This window comes from Oculina patagonica, chromosome 9 (assembly GCF_052425735.1).
Source record: "Oculina patagonica isolate OP01 chromosome 9, crgOcupat, whole genome shotgun sequence".
In the NCBI taxonomy this organism is placed as follows: Eukaryota; Metazoa; Cnidaria; class Anthozoa; order Scleractinia; family Oculinidae; genus Oculina; species Oculina patagonica.
In genome coordinates, this window is record NC_135766.1 from 2,831,012 (window position 1) to 2,851,799 (window position 20,788).

Genomic DNA, 20,788 nt, shown 5'->3' on the forward strand with positions numbered 1-20,788 from the left:
TAAAAATCGTGTCAGGGTATTTACCCTGTTGAACTGCGCACAACTATTTTTTATTTGTTTTTTATTCTGTTGCTAGCGGTTTTTTGTGGCTTTCTTGAATAAATGCCCTGGTAGTAGATTTTTTTGGAAAAATGGGGTTGTCATGATAATTTCCGGTTAGGTATTGTACAACCTGTTCCGGTTACATGACAATTGGCACGATCAGTTACGCGCGAATGTATGCGCTATCTGTGTAGGCATTTTGATCTGTGTAATCTTAATTCTTCGTTTCATCAATTCATGCTGTTTGATTTCAATCCCTTAGCTGGCTAATTAAATCGACACCAACCCCCCCCCCCCCCCCCAAAAAAAAAAAAATAAAAATAAATAAATAAATAAAATAAAAAGGGTTTATCTTTAAATGGTAATCTTGTTTCCTTATTTTTGGTCAATGCTGGTGCTAATCTGTAGCACGTTGTGGCCTTTATCTTTATTATTGTATTGTTCTATTTCCATTGCAAAGGAGGTGAATAAGACTCACAGCCGAGTGTGCATCAGGGACAGCGCAGGGTACAACGGCCAAAGAAATGATGTAATTGTGTACTATTTATTAATCGGAGGTAAGAGTGGAATTTTCCCTTCGTCTCGTAAATCTTTCATTTTTTGCAGTCCATCCTTGGTATCTTTGATGCATTTACTTTTTTCTGTTTAGGATTTCTATTGGCAGGACATGGATAATTATAAAAAGAAAAAGGAAAACACACACACATACATACAAACATATTCAGTTTATTACAGATAGGCTCGCGCTAGAATAAAAAAAAATATATATATTTGGAGCTAAAATACTCAGTGCGTGTTTCAAGTTTTCAAATTTGATTTGATTACTCTAATCATCCAACTGTAGCCCGACTTTGACCTCCATCGAAATATCGATTATTGTCAACTGTGGATCAAAACGAATCTTCAAGATACACAACGTGTATTTTAACTATTTTTATATTCGAATTCATCACCCGGGTTGTCATCCTCCTTTCTAAATATCCACGACATACTTCCTGATTGTGTAAAAACCGAATATTTTCTGTTTAAGGGAAGACCCAAACGATAAAACGGCATTTTGTCGGGTCAAGCGGTTCATCAGTCCATTTAAAGCTAATCATTTTCTTGCTTATGCATTGTCAGACCTTGATCCGTGTAGAGATATTATCTGCACCTACCACAGTTACTGCAAGGCTTTTACTAAAGTCAAACATGACTGCATCTGTGAAGAAAATTGTCCATCATACGAAGAACAGGTTTGCGGTTCAAATGGTCGCACCTTCGATAACCTATGTTTGTTACAAAAAGACATATGCACAAGACGTGCAAATTATACCAAGTACCATCCTGGAAGCTGCACAGGTAAATTTAACTGGTTTTTATTTAACCGCCAGTACATGGAATTTTTCTATGATATTCTATGAGAAACGTATAACACTTTTAGTTTCAGTTTTACTGGTATTTAGAAACAGAATAAAACATATACAGACAAACGTAGGCAAATAGACAGACAGACACGAGACAGACAGGAAGACAGACAGACAGACACGAGACAGACAAGAAGACAGAAAGGAAGACAGACAGACAGACAGACACGAGAAAGAAAAGCAGACAGAAAGGAATAGACAGACAGACAGACAGACACGAGACAGACAGGCAGACAGACAAGAAGACAGACAGACAGACACGAGACAGACAGGAAGACAGACAGGCAGACAGGAGACTAAAAGACAGACGATTTTTTTTATGTTGTTAACTCTTGGTATCCTTTCTTTTTACTTAGGTTTTCCAGTTCAGAAAGGTAGGCACGAGTTCAAAAACTCTCCATTATGGGCAGAGGATCAGTGTGATGTCATCAAATTTGAACCTTTTATATTTTACCCCCTCAAGAAAATATACGTACAGCTAACTGTCAACCATTTTAACTACTCGGATGCCACATTCGTACACGAGGCCACGACACCATGGGTTGAAAGCGTCAACAGCACTCAATTTACAGCTTGTGTTACTCGAGCTGGTAGGAATGACTACCCCTCAGATAGTTTCGCCACAATTGACTGGGTCGCTTATCAAGGAGCCCCGCCAGGGGGAGTGGCAGGCGAAGAAATGTTCTCCAGATGGTGGACTGGGACTAGCTGTCAAACTGTCTCCTTTCCGAAGGTAGGATAACGGTTTTGGTGGTCATGATTACTAGCTCAATTGAACTTCACAAAAATCATGCATCAAAACCCAAGGTTCTTTCATATTTTTTATCGAAATAAGCAGTGTAGCTTTCTTATTTGACTTAAGTTATTGGATTGCAGCTGTATTATCTAAACCTTGTGATCTTGTTTTTGTTTTTGTTATTTTTTTAGGGAAAATTTTCGCGATCACCGACGATATTTACAACAGCTGAGCACTTTCGGAGACGGCTTAAGCACGATGCTACCAGTGTGTGGCTGGAAGATGTGTCAGCGAGTTCCTTCAAGATTTGTCTCAGGGAGCTCCAAAGCTTTGCTGGGGTTCATGATGACATCTCAGTGGTAGCTAACATTAAAATAAATCGCCGCCTGTTTTTTTAGAAATTCTGATCAGTCAATCAGTCAGTCAGTAGGTCAGCCAGCCAGCCAGTCGGCCGGCCAGCCAGGCGGACAGCCAACCAGGCGGACAGCCAGTCAGTCAGTCAGTCAGTCAGTCAGTCAGTCAGTCAGTCAGTCAGTCAGTCAGTCAGTCAGTCATTCGTGCTCAAAGAACGTTCCAAATTTAATCGTAAGGTAAACCCGCTATTTCTTTGCACTTTTCGCAGTTTCAAATACTTACCTATTTACTAATAATAATAATAATAATAATAATAATAATAATAATAATAATAATAAATAAAACACCTTCACCGTACGATCCCATATTGTAGGATCATAACATATAAACCACGTTACTGTTTATCTAAAAACGTATCCACTTTGTTTGTACTTGCTTTAACCTTTGACCACTTTGTACCTTTTTTCAACAGAACTGGCTGGCGTTCGAAACTCTTCATAGACCATTGTTTAAAGAGCACCGCGATATTAGCTTTCCAAATAAAGGTTTACCTTCGGAGAGGTATAGCTACGCTTTCTGCCAGGTGAGCATATTATACTCGGTAGACGTGGGGCTGGGGTGACTTGATAATTGAAGCGCTGGTGATGCAATTACATTTTACTAAGAATTTCTTGTTACCATTAAACTTGTGTTAGTCTAATATATATTTTATTTGATGGTAACAGGATGTGAAATTTGCTTGGAAATACCTCAAGCCACCAACAGTATTGCTAACAGCCAAGCATTCTGGCAGCGGTGGAAATGCGGGCGCAGAGTGTAATGGAATCGTTAGCTGGGTTGAGGTATATTTAACTGTCTATATTTTATCATGCTTTGATATTTATTCAGCGTTTTTCAGCATATAAATTGGCATTGGTTGTTCTCTGTAAAAATAAAGGAAATGTGGTTTATATTCCACGCGATGTTGGCAGACTCGACACGTACGGCATAACTTCCAGGAAATTAAAACACTGGTTTGAATGAAACATACCGTTTCATAGAATCACAAGCTAATCACATTGTTGTGATTGAAGTAGACTTAGTTCAAATGACGCAAATTCTATGTACAGTTAAGTTTGAACTCCTTTTTGATTCATCTTTTTTCCTTTTTTATCAAGTTTATCACCAGCTCCGGCTTCCGAATTTGTTCCAAAGAGCTCTTTGTTAAACGTTTTGATCCACTGACAGTTTCATTTACAGTGTTATCCGGTAAGCAAACGATTATTTTCTTTGATAATTAAAGTTGATATGTGTATGTGAACATGCTTATTTATTCAAACTAGCAACGGTTTATTGCTAATCCTGCGTTTTTATTGGTTAACAGGCAATGGTATATGAGCACATATACCATTTACCACAAATGTGTAGCAGATACGCGTCAACGAAAACAGCTGGGGAGCTCAAATATATAATATAACCATTATTCAACGTGCGCACGTTGGATATAAGATCGTTATAGTAACTTGGTTACCTACGATCTCATATCCAACGCGCGCTTGTTGAATAATTGTTAAAATAATATACACTTTTATGCAGCAATACAAAGTGAGAGTAGAAGTTGGCTAAACAAATGAAATAAAAATAAAACAGAAACAAGACTTTTCGATTAACCCTCGGACGTACGGGGTACATCCACCCCCCCCCCCCCAGAAGGTTTTTTCCAAATTTTGAGAAAAGGATTTACTCTACAGTACTGAAACTTTCAGTAGCTGTTCATTTATCCCTTGTCGAAATTTTGATATGTCAACCATGTGTCCATGATATTTGACGTTGCCATGGCGACGTCATAAATACAAGCAGGTCTTGCCAAAAATCGTCATTTTTAACATTTTTCTTTATTTTTTCTATTTTTTTTTAAACAGAATTGCTCGATTTGTACACTCCATAAGCATTCTGACTTGATTTTGCATCAATTTTCGTTATTTTGTGACTTTCTAAGAAAATGTTGAAATCCAAGATGGCGGATCCAAGAAGGCGGCTCTAATGACGTCACGTGGCGTCATATGACGTCACAGCCAATTAAAACTATGCCATCTTGTAGAGTAAGCTACGGGCTTTCTTCTGAGAGCAAAATAATTTCGCTACGCCTTAATAAAACGAAAACTCCGGGGAGGGGTTCCAACCACCCCCCCCCCCCCTTGTACGATGGTGAGGGTATGAGTTTGCTTGTACGTCCGAGGGTTAATTACTTTTTTTTTTCGAAACGAGTATATTGCGATCGTTTTTTCTTACACCTTTCCAAATTGCGAGATAACAAAAATGTGGTAAATGAATTGGCCGTTTTTAGAGGATCTTCCTGCACAGAAATAAAGAACATGTGCCACCCTTGAAGCAAATAAGACATTTGTTGAGTATGGATCGATTGAATAAATGGATTTCTTTTTTTTCAACAGACATTTGTGAGAAGGACTGGTTCTATTTCAGAGGATACTGCTACAGAAAAGTCGCTGCTTGTGATTCATGGGGAAGCAGTCAGTCGAAATGTTCTATACAAGGAGCTAATCTTCCCAGCATCCACAGCGAGGAAGAAAATGTCTTCGTTCAAAGCTTGCACGGTGGTGAAAAGTCTTGGTTAGGCCTCTCTGATATCAACACAGAAGGAAAGTTTGTATGGACTGATGGAACAGCTACCGACTTTCATCACTGGGCTAAATACCAACCAAACAATCTTGGCAACCAGGATTGTGTGCATACGCTTGGCTTCCTTAAAGATCACGACTACGAATGGAATGATGTCAACTGTACAGACTGTCACAGATTTACATGCAAGCAAGGTAACTTTATACAGTACACCATTCATCGTTTCATTCTGTGGGAACTCCATATTGGGTGTGGTGAGAATTGTTCATGTCACCGACACACTTTTTGATGATAAGAAGTTTTTTAAGTGGGTATTCTGATACAACAGTCCGCAATTGTATTACAAATCGTCATCAAAGTCAACAGCTTAGGGGCCATCTCCGTGAGCAAACTTACTTAACCTTAGCACCACATCGACAAAAGAGAACTTATTGTGTCAATTTGCAAATTATCTTGCTCTGATTTTATTTTTCTTTATTTCTGAGATAACCAAAGACATTTTTCATCTCACTTTATTTCATTCTTTTATTTTATTTTCAAATAATCAATTGATCCACTTTTTTATTCTCAATACAGATTACAACGAATGCAATAACTTCGGGTACGATTGTGATGACAGTGCCTATTGTGTGAACAACGATGGCTCCTACACCTGTCGCTGTAAAAGCGGATATCGGCTCGATGCCAATGGAAACTGCACAGGTTTGTAAAGCATTAAAGAGTATTTAACGTAATCCAACTTCCCGTCGATGATTGAAAGCTGCCAACTGTTCTGTCTCCTAAAAATTAGGTTTGTCAAACTCGCCATGTTTATTTGAAGCATATGTTCCTTGTATTTAAGTTTAACTAGAACTAGAACTAGCTATAAAACGAGAACTAGCTATAGAAATATTGATGTTTTAGTTGAGTTACCCTAGTCCGAATCATTGTTCATGCTTGTCAATGGCCAACAGGTCTGTACTCTGCAAATTGAGTTTAGGTTAAGCTCGTTGTGTTTATTTGAAACATTAATTAATTTGTTGTGGCGTACCCACAAGCTAGCTTTGTGTTACAAAGTGCATTAAAATTACCATAAACAACATTTACATGATTCAGGGTTTATGATACGGCTAGCATAATTAAAATTATTATAAACATGCGTGAGTGGAGGTTTGACCAAATAATGCAACGCCCTTAAGAAACAAACTCACCTGGGAATTGTTATAATAATAAGAACTACAGTCTTACATTTTTTTACTTTGTTGATTTTCTATTTCTCCCCCTTTAAACAGACATAGACGAGTGTAAGCTGGGGTTATTCTCGTGTCATAAACTGGCCGAGTGTGTGAATATACCTGGTTCCTATGATTGTAGATGTGGGACAGGCTATGGAGGCGACGGCAAATATTGTGGCGGTAAGATAATAATGACTCAAATAAGAAGTCTTTCTCGACATTTCAAGGCCTATGTACAGTTATTCTTAATCCCCACGTTGTATTTTTAGTTAAGTTGTCACTTTGACAACATCTGAGTGACTGCCCGTGGTAACTGTTCTGATTTGATTGCTATCTGTGTTGTTAATTTTTACAGCGCCCTCGGTTAATGCTACGTCCACCTGTCCAAATAAGACGGTAGAGCTGACTTCCATAGATGGATTTATAGAGTCAAATCAGGAAGGACAATATTATGAAAATAACATGGATTGCCAATGGAATATTACCTCAAATGCGTGGGTGGAACTTACGTTCGATCGCTTCGACACCGAGAAATACGATGATTACGTTACCGTGTATGATGGCGGATCCCTCTCCTCGCCTGTTATTGGTCAACCACTTAGTGGAGATAATATCTCTCTTCCGATAAAGAGTTCATCCACTAATCTTTACGTAAGGTTTACAACTGATCGTGCCCAAAATAAGCAGTACGACGGATTTCGGGCAACTTACCGAGGTAAGATACATTGCATATATCCTTTATTCTCAAAAAGTATCGGTGTTATATTATAAATATAAAGAATGAATTGATGTTGCAGGCGACAATAACCTTATGGCTTGTAACGTACCACTTTATTCGTGGCGTGATTTACATAGTTTCAAAACGTGAAGGTGATAAACAAACGATTATTTTTTTCTGCTCAAGTTAATATTCCATACTGCCTACTTTTCCCCTTATTCCTCCCCTTTTCTCCGTTCTCTTTTAAGCCAGCTTTTACAGTATAAAGCTTTATATATTTTTTTTAACCTGTGTATTTACAAATTTCTGTATCTTAATAATTAGTCCTGACAGGAGGATCAATCCGCATAAATTATTCTTCGAAGATACAAGAAGGCGAAGGAAGGGTGGAAATCTTTTATGATGGTCAGTGGGGCACAATCTGCGACGACGGATGGGACATGAATGATGCTAACGTATTCTGCAGGCAGCTTGGATTCAACCGAGCCATACGCGCTTACAGCAGTGCCACTCATGGTCAGGGAACAGGCCCGATATGGATGGATGACGTAGCATGTTCAGGCAGCGAGACCCATATGCACAAATGCAGACACCGAGGATGGGGACAACATGATTGCACCCATAGCCGAGACGCCAGTGTGATGTGTGCCTATGGTTCCTCAGTTGTTCGTTTGAGAGGTGGTGGATATCACTATGGGCGCGTTGAGGTGTACAGAGATGGACGATGGGGAACAGTCTGTGGCCGCTCGTGGGATATGAGAGAAGCAAATGTGGTCTGTCGTGAACTTGGCTTCAAAAGTGCAGTCAACGCGCTTTGGTGGTCAGTATTCGGTCAGGGATCTGGTCAGATTTGGATGAATCATGTAAGATGTACAGGAAGAGAGTCTAGGCTGCTTGACTGTGGTCATGATGGGTGGGGAGTCCATCACTACTGCAACCATTGGTGGGACGCTGGTGTTGTTTGTAGTATTTAAATCGCTTAAAGAAGCTACGTCACGGACAAGTCAACTTGATAAATTTGGCATTTTTTTTAAGTTTGTTGCTCATATAATCTGTTTCAATCATCGTCAGTCGAACCCATCCTTGGTTATCTTCAGGGTTTCATTGCTTTGTTGTGTTTTTCTTACTTAGAAAACTTTTTTTTTTTGAGCTTTCATTCAATAAAAAAGTAATCAGAGACAATGACTTAATACCGTGACATAGCTTCTTTAAGCGATGCCGAGCGATTTTCGCTAATCCATATCTTGCACAGCACAAAACTACAGTTTACACACCTTAAGGTTTTCTTTGTATAGGCCTACTCTGGGACCCAAAGTCGCCGTAACTTTGGGCCACTTAAGGCGACTTTAGGCGATTTGAGCTTATTTTGTCCAAAATTACGGGCGATTTGGGGCGATTTAAGGCGATTTTGGGCGACTTTAGGCGACTTTGGGCGATTTTGAGCGACTTTAGGCAATTCTAGGTGACCGACCCAAGTACAGTTGTGGTATACATGTACATGGGAATCATCGTGGTACACCATAAAGCATTGTTACAGAAAATATGTACACTATCTATAGCGACTTAGAGCGACTTTGGGCGACTTTAGGCGATTGTGGGCGACTTTAGGCGATTTTGGGCGACTTTGGGCGATTTTGAGTCCCAGAGTATTAGTAGATTTACCATTATTACCCAGGTCCACTGTAAGGACATTTAAACACGTCATTAGAGGGACTAAAGGATTTTAGAATATGGGATTGCCAACAACGTGTATCTCTGATGATGTTTTACGGACTGTAAAGTTGATCCGAGTGGAGACATGTTCTGATAAACTCTATAGCCATTTGACAATCCTTAGACTTTTAAATACACTAAGGGAAATTTTAAAAAAAAAAATATTAGGGCTTAGAACGTTGAGAGGTTTAGTAATTAAGTGGCGATGTCCTTTAAAGCGGACCATCGCATTTCGGGTCGGAAGGAAGTTTTCCTTCAAACTTTGCCCAGTGAACTATCTTGGTTTATAAGTAAATGTAACGGCATTAGTTTTTTGAAATACGTTAAAATGTTTTTTTCAGAGCCTATAACAGCCAAGGCGACTAAAAGGCTAAATTTTGATGGTCGCTACAACGAAAAACTGCACAAGTTGACGAGCTCGGCACACAAAAACCGCCGACCGCAACAGAAAACTATTATAATCCCATGAAAGGTGGTCCTTAAAGGGTTGTGAAATCATGTTTGTTTTAATATTTTTTAAATTTTCAGGTTTGGAAACATTTATGTCTCAACATTCGTCAGATCGCTTTTTATAAACATGCCAATGTACCCTGACTTTGCTGGCCTTTAATTTCCAAGTCCAGACCAGACCATTCTAAATTCCACCTGAATTCTACTAAATGGATGCCAGGGAGCACAGAAATCTAAAAATACCTTGCACTTCTTACCTTCTTTAGTCACAGCGACTTCCAACTTTTCGTGTTTTAAGCGAATTTTTCACACACATTATGCAAATGAGGCTGTAAACCGAGCAACGGTTGTTTTTAACAAAAACGGTTTAATCGTTGAATTACAGCATTGCAAGTCAAAAAATTCAAGTCATTTCACAGAAAGATCACTTGCAAACGCTTTAAGCGGTTAAAAACGGCGAATTATTTGTCCTGGAACTTTGAATTTGTTACGAATTAATTATGCAGTTTCGCTGTCTGCTAAACTTGGTCAGGTAAACTTACTAGTTGGATTGTGTACTCTTAGGTTTTGCTGATTTCTATTGTTAAGTTAACAGTTTTGTTACTTTTGGAATCTGAACATTTTCTCAGTATGTAATAAGTTCAACTTTAGCCACCACACATTGAAATCTAGGATTCGTGACATTTCAATTTATTTTAATACTGACATCAATGTACGAAATTAAAAAAAAAAAATTTATTCTGTTACCGTAGCTGAGGACGGTACTTTGTGGCCCTAATTGCCTTTCTTCCTAATGAATTTCGTTTTTAACTTCTTTGTTACATACACAGATATCAGTAAATTTTAGTATTAATCTGTGTATCAGTAAGTTATTTTAACACAAAAGCTCGCTCGTGCGAACTTAATTTTATTTACATACATCTTTTACTCACAAATCCGTGGATATCGACGTTTAATTATCATCCCACTGCTCGAGATATATTCTCCTCCGTAAAAGGAAAGAAAAACCTCATTGCAAATGAAATACTTTTCATAGAGATACTCTACTGAAAAAAATACTTTCAAGTCTGTTTCCTGAACTCAAACTTTATAGATCACTGAGGCGACTTTTACCGTGACAAAACGGAAACTGACGTGACAGTGTGTTCAGAACTAATCGCGATCGCGTGGTTCTTTATCTAGGTTCGTTCGACTTTTTTGCTCATCCATTTGGCTTTCATGTTTAGATGTGCTACCACACCTTATACAAATTTCAGTTTGCACAACTACCTCTAAGCTTATAACAAGAACGTCTCTGATCCCTGTTGCCACTACACGGTACAATTTACTACACCTTGAGATTATGTCATTCTTTTCCAAAAAAAGAAAGTTTAGGTAAATGAAAGCGAAGGGATATCGGTTATTTAGGTATTTAAAAGGAGGTTCAAGTTTAAATATTTCGAACAAACGCACCTTATGGCTTTTCGGTATTTTTAAACAAATTTAGCTTCTTGGAGCCAAAATAAAGTTGTCCCGGGTAGGTGAGTTATCCCTAGCAGAGCGTTTACAAGGCGCTAGGGTAACCTTAGCGCTCAGTCTAGCTGCCTTGTAAACACGTCGATGAAAACAAAGATGAAATGTGGGAACGCTAGGGTAACCCTCCTGCCTGGGAAACCCTAGCTTAGAGTTACCCTACCTGCTTGTAAACAGGCCCTAGGAAGAAATACTAAGTACTAAGTACACTTAGTAGAGATAAGGGACAATAGGAACCGAATAGTCTGATTAGTCAAGGCTGATAGCCTAAGGACTGTTAGATTTTTTTATAGGGCGGGGGGATGGAGGAGGGGGCATGAATTTTAGATGCTCGTTTTTATTTTATTTTCTTACAGCCTAACAAGATATTTTTTGGTGCTCGCTAGGAATTTTTTGGGGTCTTTGCCTTCTTTTGGGATTTACACCCTCCCCCATAAATCAACTTATGCTCCACCCCTAATTGCAAAGGCAAAAAAATCCGGAGGGGTTTCAACAGTTATCAAAAAAACCTTCCCTTATTAACTTCGTAATTCGTAAATAATTTATTTTACATGTATTTGTCTGAACAGCATTCAAAACAAGCTATCTAGCAATGACGTTTTAGTGCGCAATTATAGAATTTGAACCAACTGCGTAACCTGGAATTACCGACAAAGGCTTGAGAAGAATTTAGCGCCGGGGCGCAAATAACTCTCCCTCCACAAAAAATGTTAGAAAGAGCAGCTCAATTAAAATATTGATCCGGCATGAACTGCTCAAGCAAAAGGAAACTATTTTTATAATCTGTTTTATGTAAAAGAGACTGTATGGCAGTGCCGTAGCAAGGGTAAAATAAGTGGAGGTGGCACGCGAGCGCCGGAGGCGCTTGCCGCTAGGGGGGTGTGGGGGCATGCCCTCCCAGAAAATTTTGAAATCTAGAGGCTTGGAAATGCTATTTCCAGCGCTCTCCAAAAGCTATCTGTGATTTATGCATATTGCGAATTTGAGACATTTTTGAGACATTTTGACATTCTTGAGACATTTTTTTCACATTGTTGTCACGATTTTTGGTTTGTTTTAGTTTTTGGCTGTTTACTTTTGTTGTGCATCAACCTACATACGTTAAAAAAAATGAAAAGAAGTACAAATGTTTATTGTTTCAAACCTCTCGGGGGATAAATTTGTATTTTCAACATTTTATACAGGTTTGTTTTACTTTTTGGGAAAAAAAAAAAACTGGGGGGGGGGGGCGGGGGCACGCCCTCCCCCGGCCCCTCCCCTTGCTACGGCACTGTATGGTAAATCTCTACGCACCGGATCCGACTTGAACGAAAACACCGTACATCTTCTGAATGGCCTTTGACATTTCCAGATTTACGGAATATCGGCTCTTTGCCCCCTACTGGTTTCTTCGTGGACGTCCTTGGTGCGCTGGATATAGGCAAGCTGTTCTTAGGCGCCAGAACTTTCCAAATGTGTGCCTATGCTTGGCGCACACGGTCATTTTTGCGACAACCGACTCCTCTAAATTGAAAAAGCCAGCTCTGGCCAAGATAATTTGCCATTCTGTGATGTCCTCTCGCGATAAATGTATAGAAGCGAGGTGGCTGTCTATCGATTCATCGCACTGAAGCAAGCAGAAAAGAACTGAAACGCCTCGTGAATCGCCACACTTTCCCGTTTGCGACAAAAAGCTCGACATCTTGTTTTGAAATTTTATTTTTGGAGCCAATTACAAAACTTTGGCTCAAACTAATTACATTATCACAGTGACTGATACTTACACGAGAACTGTCTCTAACATTTATTTTAAAATTCGTGCCATTATACAACACTATACACTAAACTATGAATAAAACTAGTTACAGAATGACAATTTCAAATGTTTTTGGGCATCCTTACAGCTGGTAACGTGAATTGTGGCAATAGAATTTTGACGGTACGAACCGTCGGGTTGCCGGCGCAAATCTTGTTTGCATGAAACACGAAAAATCACGCAAATAAAGTTTAAAGAAAGTGACCATAGAGACCGCGGGAATTCTGGCTAGGAAAAATGATTGCTGCTTCATGCAAAACAAGTTTATGAAAGTGACTTTGAACAGCAGATTAACTAACTAAAACTGCAACTTTATAAAGTGGCAACAAAACATGTCAACTAAAATACAAGGTCACAAATTGTTTATTTCAAGAGTTACATCACTCCAACTTGTTAGACCAGTTAAAACTGAAGGAATTTTAAAATATTACACCTTGGACGCTTTCAGATTTAGTAAGAACTTATTTGTTCTTCCCTTTTTAAATGAAAAACAGCGAGTTTCAAAAAATTAGAACGGTTTGTTTGAAAACATCGGTCAAAGTTCAGCAGACAACACACTGTTTGCGAATCAATTGTGACATTTGTCTTAAAAGCATGCAAAGTTCAAGACTTAATTCGTCAATTTTAACCACTCATATCATTTGCAAGTTTTCTTTCTATAAAACTCCTTGTATTTTTCACCTACAATGTCGAAATTTTACAATTTAACCGTTTTTGTTGAAAACAACCGTAGTTGGGTTTACAACCTCATTTGCATAATGTGTGTGAAAAATTCACTTAAAACACGAAAAGTTGGAAGTCGCTGTGACTAAAGAAGGTAAGAAGTGCAAGGTATTTTTAGATTTCTGTGCTCCCTGGCATCCATTTAGTAGAATTCAGGTGGAATTTAGAATGGTCTGGTCTGGACTTGGAAATTAAAGGCCAGCAAAGTCAGGGTACATTGGCATGTTTATAAAAAGCGATCTGACGAATGTTGAGACATAAATGTTTCCAAACCTGAAAATTTAAAAAATATTAAAACAAACATGATTTCACAACCCTTTAAGGACCACCTTTCATGGGATTATAATAGTTTTCTGTTGCGGTCGGCGGTTTTTGTGTGCCGAGCTCGTCAACTTGTGCAGTTTTTCGTTGTAGCGACCATCAAAATTTAGCCTTTTAGTCGCCTTGGCTGTTATAGGCTCTGAAAAAAACATTTTAACGTATTTCAGAAAACTAATGCCGTTACATTTACTTATAAACCAAGATAGTTCACTGGGCAAAGTTTGAAGGGAAACTTTCTTCCGACCCAAAATGCGATGGTCCGCTTTAAAGGACATCGCCACTTGATAAACTTAAGCGTGAATAAAACATACATCGCATAATAATATTTACACGCAGAGGGTATTTAAGGGAATTGGAGTTAAAAGTTATATACCGTGTCATTTGATATACTCTTTTTTTTTCCTCCAAAATAAAATAAATATATATCATAGCTAGTTTTAAATATATATTTCTTGTAAAGAAATAACTTATTATATAAACTAGCCGTTATCAGCAGAAAAGAAGAAAAAAAAATAAAAAAAGGTGTTGGGAAATAATTATCTCATGGAGTGTTACTCTCTTATCGTGGACCCATAAAAGTCATAAAACATGAACGATGCGACCCAAATGTTTACTGGAAAATCAGAAAAAAGTACTCTTTGTCTGTGACATAATAAACATGATAAAAAGACAGGTTGTATAAATTATGCTCTTAAGGCTTTCAAAGAAAGAAAAAAATATTTGATTATCATTACTAAGTTTACCAATGTTGTCTAACCAGAGTCCCATTCGGTCGTATCTTTCATGGTTTATGCTCAGTTTTCACAGGGTCAACGTTTCTTCAATTAGGTGTTTACCTTTTTTTCCTTCTAAACTGTGTTATTTACCTGATCTCACTGTTTGTCGATTGACCGTTGTTCCCGAGTTAAAGTCACGACGCCCACATCCCTAGATCACTACCTCCCTTCCCACGCCCAACCAAAAACAAAAGTAAAGAAAAAAAAAGGAAGCACCGTCCGTGTCTTTCCTCGTGTTATCGTTACTATAGTACTTTATCGCAAGATAAATATGTTTCACTTCCTGGTGATGAGCAAATAATCCCGGGGGTAGGGATGATGAGAGACCTGCGACCTTGGAATCACCTTGGATTTATTGATCTTGAGTTTCTTAGTTCTCCCATCCCAATTATTTAATGTAAGTCTGTAAAAAGCAACCTCGCAAAAGACCTACTTTGTCGGGATTATGCTATAATAATAAAATCAAACTCGTCTTTCCCATGCACGTGATTAGTCACCTAACAAACAAACAAAACAAAATAAAACAAACAAACGTGAAGCAGTATTCATTTGGGTTTGGTCCAAGGAGTAATAAACACTTTAAGACGAGGTAATTGAAATATTCTTTTGTCTACTTTGTCGAGTTTCGAAAACGATGTTGGCACGAATCAATCGCTTAAATAAAGGTTAGCGACCATACCCAATCACTTATGCCGAGCTTGTGCCGAAACAGTGGATTTCTATTTTCCTTGAATTAAATGGAGATATCACTAGGCCTTTCTCGATTATGCTAGCATTTTTTCGGCATTTTTTTGGGAAAACGAGCATTTTTTTTTCGTTTTTTTCTTGAAAAAGAATTGCTAGCATTTTCTGTCATTGTTCATGACTGTGATCCAGATAATTTTCAGCATTCAGAACTCAAAAAGATAAATAATCCTAAAGTTCCACAATTTTGATTACTTAATTTGATTGTTTTCTGTCTGTTTCGACTATTTGTGCGCTGTGTTACTTGTGTACTTGTGTTGGTTACTTGTGTGTGTACACCAACGAAAAAAAAGGTATGGGTGGTCAGCGGTAACTCTTTCTCTTGCTCAGCCAAGATGGCGTCGGCCACGAACTTGCAAGATCGATACTGTCGATAGACCAGTTCCATCATCGTAGCAAGAGATCGATCACTACAGTCCACCTCCGGTAAATACAAGCGACGAGGAAATAGCGACACTGACTGTGAAAGTGCCGTTACACGAGCGAGTACGACAGTTTTCTGATGAGAACCTCATTGTTTATTAGAGAAGGAAGGCTGTTTTGCAATGCTTGTAGAGAGATCCTAGTCTAGGTTGTGTGTACCCAGCGCATGGTAGTGCTTCAAATATGACTGTTTAGTTGCTGTTGGCTGGAAAAGTCTTAATTCTGTTTTATAAAGAAACAATTATTAAGTATCACCTGTTGTTGATATGAGCATATACGTTTTGTTCAAAATAAAAGAAAGCATTCTTTGGAATTCAAGTGGCATTTTTTTAAAGAAATCAGGCATTATTTTAGCATTTTTTTTTTTGGCCTTTTTGCGAGAATTTCTAGTAGCATTAAATGCCAGTTTTACTAGCATAATCGAGAAAGGCCTAGATATCACCGAGTAAAACTGTGTTCTGCCTAACTATTCAATGGAACAGGCAGGGGTTTGTGCCTTCTTGAAGCAGTGCTTTGGCATGGAAAACGGTACAGACTGCGGAGATGTAAAACTAAACAAATTTAGCACTTCTGTTTAAAAAAACTGGAAAAAATAAAAAAAAAAATGTTAAAAATGACGATTTTTGGCAAGACCTGCCTGTATTTATGACGTTGCCATGGCAACGTCAAATAGCATGGAGACATGGTTGACATATCAAAATTGCCGCAAAGGATGAATCAACCGCAAGACAAATTTAATCGCTCATAGTTAAAATGAATCAGGCTCCTGTCCCATTCTTCAAAGGACGTGGTCCATGCAGTAGTTAACTTCATTTTAAATATAATGCATTCTTGATAACGACAGCCACAGATACAACCGCAAACAACAAAAACAATCAAACTAGACCAGTGTATAAATAATAAAGGAATATCATTCGCACTCTCCTCGAAAACCGGTTTTTTTTTTTTCGCTTTCCACAATTTAGATGAATATAGATATAAATATACATGACTTTTGAGGACAACTTGCGAGGTAGCGCCAGTAGCGCCTTTTAACTAAAGCCTCGCTTTGGTGTTAAGAGGAAAACGAACAGTGATAATAATGGCAATGTTTGATGTTGTCGTTCGGTTACAGTAGAAAATAAATTTAGAGATCGCTATTGTGCTTAAAAATATTCTACACAGAACCAATTACCTCAAAAAATAAGACAAAGAAAATATTTAATAGTTCCCGTCTAAGATTTTATTATAACTTGTTCTCCATTTAGTAAGTTATATACGGAGGAGGTGACGTCAAGAATGCTACAATTCCAAGTAACAAGTAGTTACATTTGGTTCTTTCAAATGTCTCTACTTAAGAGCGCGTACGAACTACATCAAGTCGTTTAATTTTTAACCCCATTCAAATCGGGGGGAGGCGGGGTTTGAGGCCCGCGCTGACTTTGATCGTTTATAACTTTTTCAAGATTCAACCAAGACAGCCAAATTTTCTGAGTTTATTTAAAATTTATCCTGAAATAATTTGGTAGGATAAGATGTTGTGTCCGGAAATTGACATCACCATGGCAACGGCATTTTAATAAACATGTTTTCCCAAATTTGTAATTTTCGTGTTTCTTTTAATGAACATAAACTCAAAGTCAATTTATTTTTTTACATTTTAACGGTTTTTAAGCACAGTTGTTCTGATATTGTGTACTTTGAAATAACTTTGCGTGGTTTTCTGACATTTTTGTAAAATTTTGAAATCCAAGATGGTAGATCCAAGATGGCGGCTGTTTTTACATAATGGTTTAATTGTCACGTGATTTTACGCCATCATCCCACTTGACGTTTAATTACCAAAAGAAAGATGTTCGGACATACTATACATCCAATAAGTTTCATTGTTATTGCTTAAATATTCTGGAAGTTAGAGAAGGTCCAAAAAAGCCCGGTCTGTATAGGGTTAAGTTTTGAATGATGTTAACTTTTCTTATCAGAAATATCCTTATTAGAGTTAAAATAACCCATAAAAGCTTTCTCGTGTTTCTATGAAGTTTCTATAAAACAAAATTAAAGAAAATATTTTATTTCGTTTATAACACGGAAGTTCTCTCTTATTCGTTTTCAAAATACACATTGTTAGAGAATAGTTAGGATAATAGAGAATGATTAGGATCACACGATCCACTTCAATGATCTTTTAACTTCCTTAGAAACTGCCTCGAAATCTACACGTTGTAATAATCAAGCAGATATTCAAATTAGTAGCCTTATTAGTGAAGCGTGAATTCTCGAGCACCTGGCTTTATTAAGGATTGAATCAAGCTCTAAGGATCACAAAGGCTTCCAGGTAAATTGTAGCTGCTTCTCTGTCCACAATTAGAAGCTTGCGTGGATTTTCTGTTCATCTATCTGCAAAATATCTTTGTAGATAACAGCGCATTCCACAACAGACAAGAAATCGTTCATCGAGGATCCAACATGGCGGCTAAACAACTAGAATACACAACCCTCCAAGAAGAACAAGCTGATTATCCACAGCAGCAACAAGACAGCTACCCACTACAAACACGAGAAAACCAACGTCAGCAAGCAGCTTATCAACTACCACAAGCAGGTTATCAACCACCAGAAGCAAGTTATCCACCCCAACAAGGAAGTTACCAGCCTCAACAAGCAAGTAATCCACCTCCATAAACAAGTAATCCCCCTCAACAAGAAAGTTATCCACCTCCACAAGCAGGTAATCCACCTCCACAAGCACGTTATCCACCTCCACAAGCACGTTATCCACCTCCACAAGCAGGTTTCCCTCCTCAACAAGGCTACCCACAGCCTCCGCCACAGCGACAGGCAACTGCGACAGACATCATAGACCAGCAGCCCAGCTTGGCGAAAAGACCTGTCGTTGCAAAGTTCGGCAAGTCGCCCGTCAGGACGGTTTGTCCGCATTGCCGTGTTACGGTTGTCAGCACCACTCATGAGGTACCGGGTATCAAAGCATGCTTGTGGTGTGTTCTTTTGTGTTGTATTGGTTGCTGCTTATATCCATTTTGCATGGATGAGTGTCTGGATGTCTTGCATACTTGCCCACTTTGTAGGAATAAAACTCGGTCTTTACCAAAAAGAACTATAGGAGAAGAACAGTGAGGAAATACCAACTACAAGGACGATTGAGTCATTCACGATCACTTGAGCTAAAATTAGGCAAGAAGTAACAGGTGCAAAAGTTTAGTGCAGTTTAAATTCCTTAGACTTATTTACCAAATAATAATAACGAAAACGAGTTAAGACAAGTTCACTTTACTGACTGCCTTTCCTCTTTATTGGCGAGTAGAAATATTCTGTAATGAACGAATGTGTAGCAAGCGAATTCATTGACTTTATAACAGAACATGTTTGCCGAGTGATCTACCTTGAAATTCGAATTCTGTCCTTGAGCTTACTACTGCAGAATCTTTAATTCACCAAGTTATAGCTACTTTTGTTTGCATATGTGGTCGACTGAGCATTAAATGTAAAGAATCAAGCATTTATTCGCCTCTAAACTGCAAGAGGCAAGTTAGTTTCCTTAGACGTCTGAATACAGACTGTGCTGTCAGCTAAGCAAACCCATTAAACTACCACTACACCACTTTGAATATAGAGATGTCAGAGATGTCTGTTTTCTATCTTATATTAGTAGAAACTCAGCTGTGTTCTAATGGAAATCCGCGAATCTGATTGGTTCTCCCACTGATTTCTATTCGCCGATAGAAAACTGTCGCGCGCTCGCGTAGCTCTTTAAGCGGTAAATTTTCTTGATTTTTGTCTTCAAAGTGCACAATATTGTAGGTTTTGGACTGCAATCCTTTAGAGTTTCTACTAAAACAATTAGACTACTCGCCCTCGTTTTCTATGAGCGATAGTCAACTCGGCTGCGCCTCGTTGACTATTTGCTCATAGAAAACTTGGGCTCGTAGTCTAATTGTTAAATAGAATTTCAGAAAAAAAATATTTCTCTCTTTCGTTCATATTTTGTACTTGTTCTTTCTAACTGCCCTGTTCTATTTTGCTTTGTGGTCTGAGCGATGATTTTTTGTTGAGTTAATTATTATACACTTTCTCGCTGTTCATATGCAGATTTTGCTTTTAGTAAAACCGGTAGAGCGCGCATTTTCTATGAGTTATTTTCTAAAATTGAAATCGTGAACTTTTGGAAATTTAAAAACCTGCTGGTTTGAATACACTCAATATCGCCCGTTGATATACAACAAGGACTTATACTTGTTAAAGTGGAAAAAATTAGGACAGCATCGAAACCAAAATATCTCACCACAATAAACAACACGTCATTATCTACTTCGATAAATTTTCAAACTTCCTTAGCAACTGCTTCGAAATATACAATTTATTAATGGAAACATTCCAGCAGATATTCAAATTAGTAGCCTTATCACTGTAGCGTGAAGTCTCAAGCAGAGGCTTTACTAAGGATTGTGGAATCAAGGCTTGCAGGTAAATTGCAGCTACCTTCCTTTCCAATGCTTGAAGCTTGATTTTTTCTGAAAATACGTCAGCATTTTTTTTTTCACTTTCCCAGCAGACAAGGAAACATCCATCAAAGATCCAACATCGCGGCTAAACTACAACCGTACACAAGCTGATTGTCCACAGCAACAACAAGACGGCTACCCAGTACAAACACAACCTCGACTAGTCGGTTATTCACCAGAGCAAGCAAGTTATCCACCTGAACAAGCAAGTTATTCACCTCAACAAGCAAGTTATCCACCTCAACAAGCAAGTTATCCACCTCAATAAGCAAGTTATCCGCCTCGACAAGCAAGTTATCCGCCTGAACAGGTCGGCCATGATCAACCACAACGTAACCCGCAGCCGCAATTAATCATCTATACGACAATCATCAACCGACAGCGGCAGCCCAGCATTATGAATACAGCCTGTCTGATGGGCGTCTGTCATCACCGTTTTTCCTTTTGGTCAAGTAATTATTGACAAAAATTATCTTGACGTTGTTCATTATTGTACAAATTGCAAGAAGGAAATCAGAGTTTACGAGCGCTCATGTTCGTGGAAAACGCTTGTAATGTCACACAAAAGTATTTTAATTAAATGTAAATGTAAATGTGTTGCGAGAACAAAAACTATATTTTCATCAGCTTGTTAGTTCTGGGCATGCCAAACATCAGTAGGGAGTAGGAGATAAAAGGCGTCCAACGCACCATGCAACCTCTCTGTACGCATCGCAGTGATATTTGTATCAAGGATTGAAAAA

The 20,788-nt window shown here is 38.3% G+C and overlaps 1 protein-coding gene across 4 annotated transcripts in view; it reads left to right on the top strand.

The window, feature by feature from the left end:
* Positions 1-8,995, top strand: part of LOC144665190 (uncharacterized) — a 34,067-nt gene extending 25,072 nt beyond the window's left edge. For all 4 annotated transcript variants that reach the window (XM_078526374.1, XM_078526370.1, XM_078526373.1 and 1 more), the window contains 12 exons: positions 503-599; positions 1,165-1,383; positions 1,805-2,181; positions 2,376-2,543; positions 3,011-3,121; positions 3,264-3,380; positions 3,696-3,786; positions 4,971-5,351; positions 5,734-5,859; positions 6,429-6,551; positions 6,727-7,086; positions 7,414-8,995. In XM_078526374.1, the coding sequence (XP_078382500.1) occupies positions 503-599; positions 1,165-1,383; positions 1,805-2,181; positions 2,376-2,543; positions 3,011-3,121; positions 3,264-3,380; positions 3,696-3,786; positions 4,971-5,351; positions 5,734-5,859; positions 6,429-6,551; positions 6,727-7,086; positions 7,414-8,063 (2,820 nt within the window). In that variant the 3' untranslated portion in view covers positions 8,064-8,995. The remainder of the gene's footprint in view (positions 1-502; positions 600-1,164; positions 1,384-1,804; positions 2,182-2,375; positions 2,544-3,010; positions 3,122-3,263; positions 3,381-3,695; positions 3,787-4,970; positions 5,352-5,733; positions 5,860-6,428; positions 6,552-6,726; positions 7,087-7,413) is intronic.
* Positions 8,996-20,788: the final 11,793 nt, after the last annotated feature.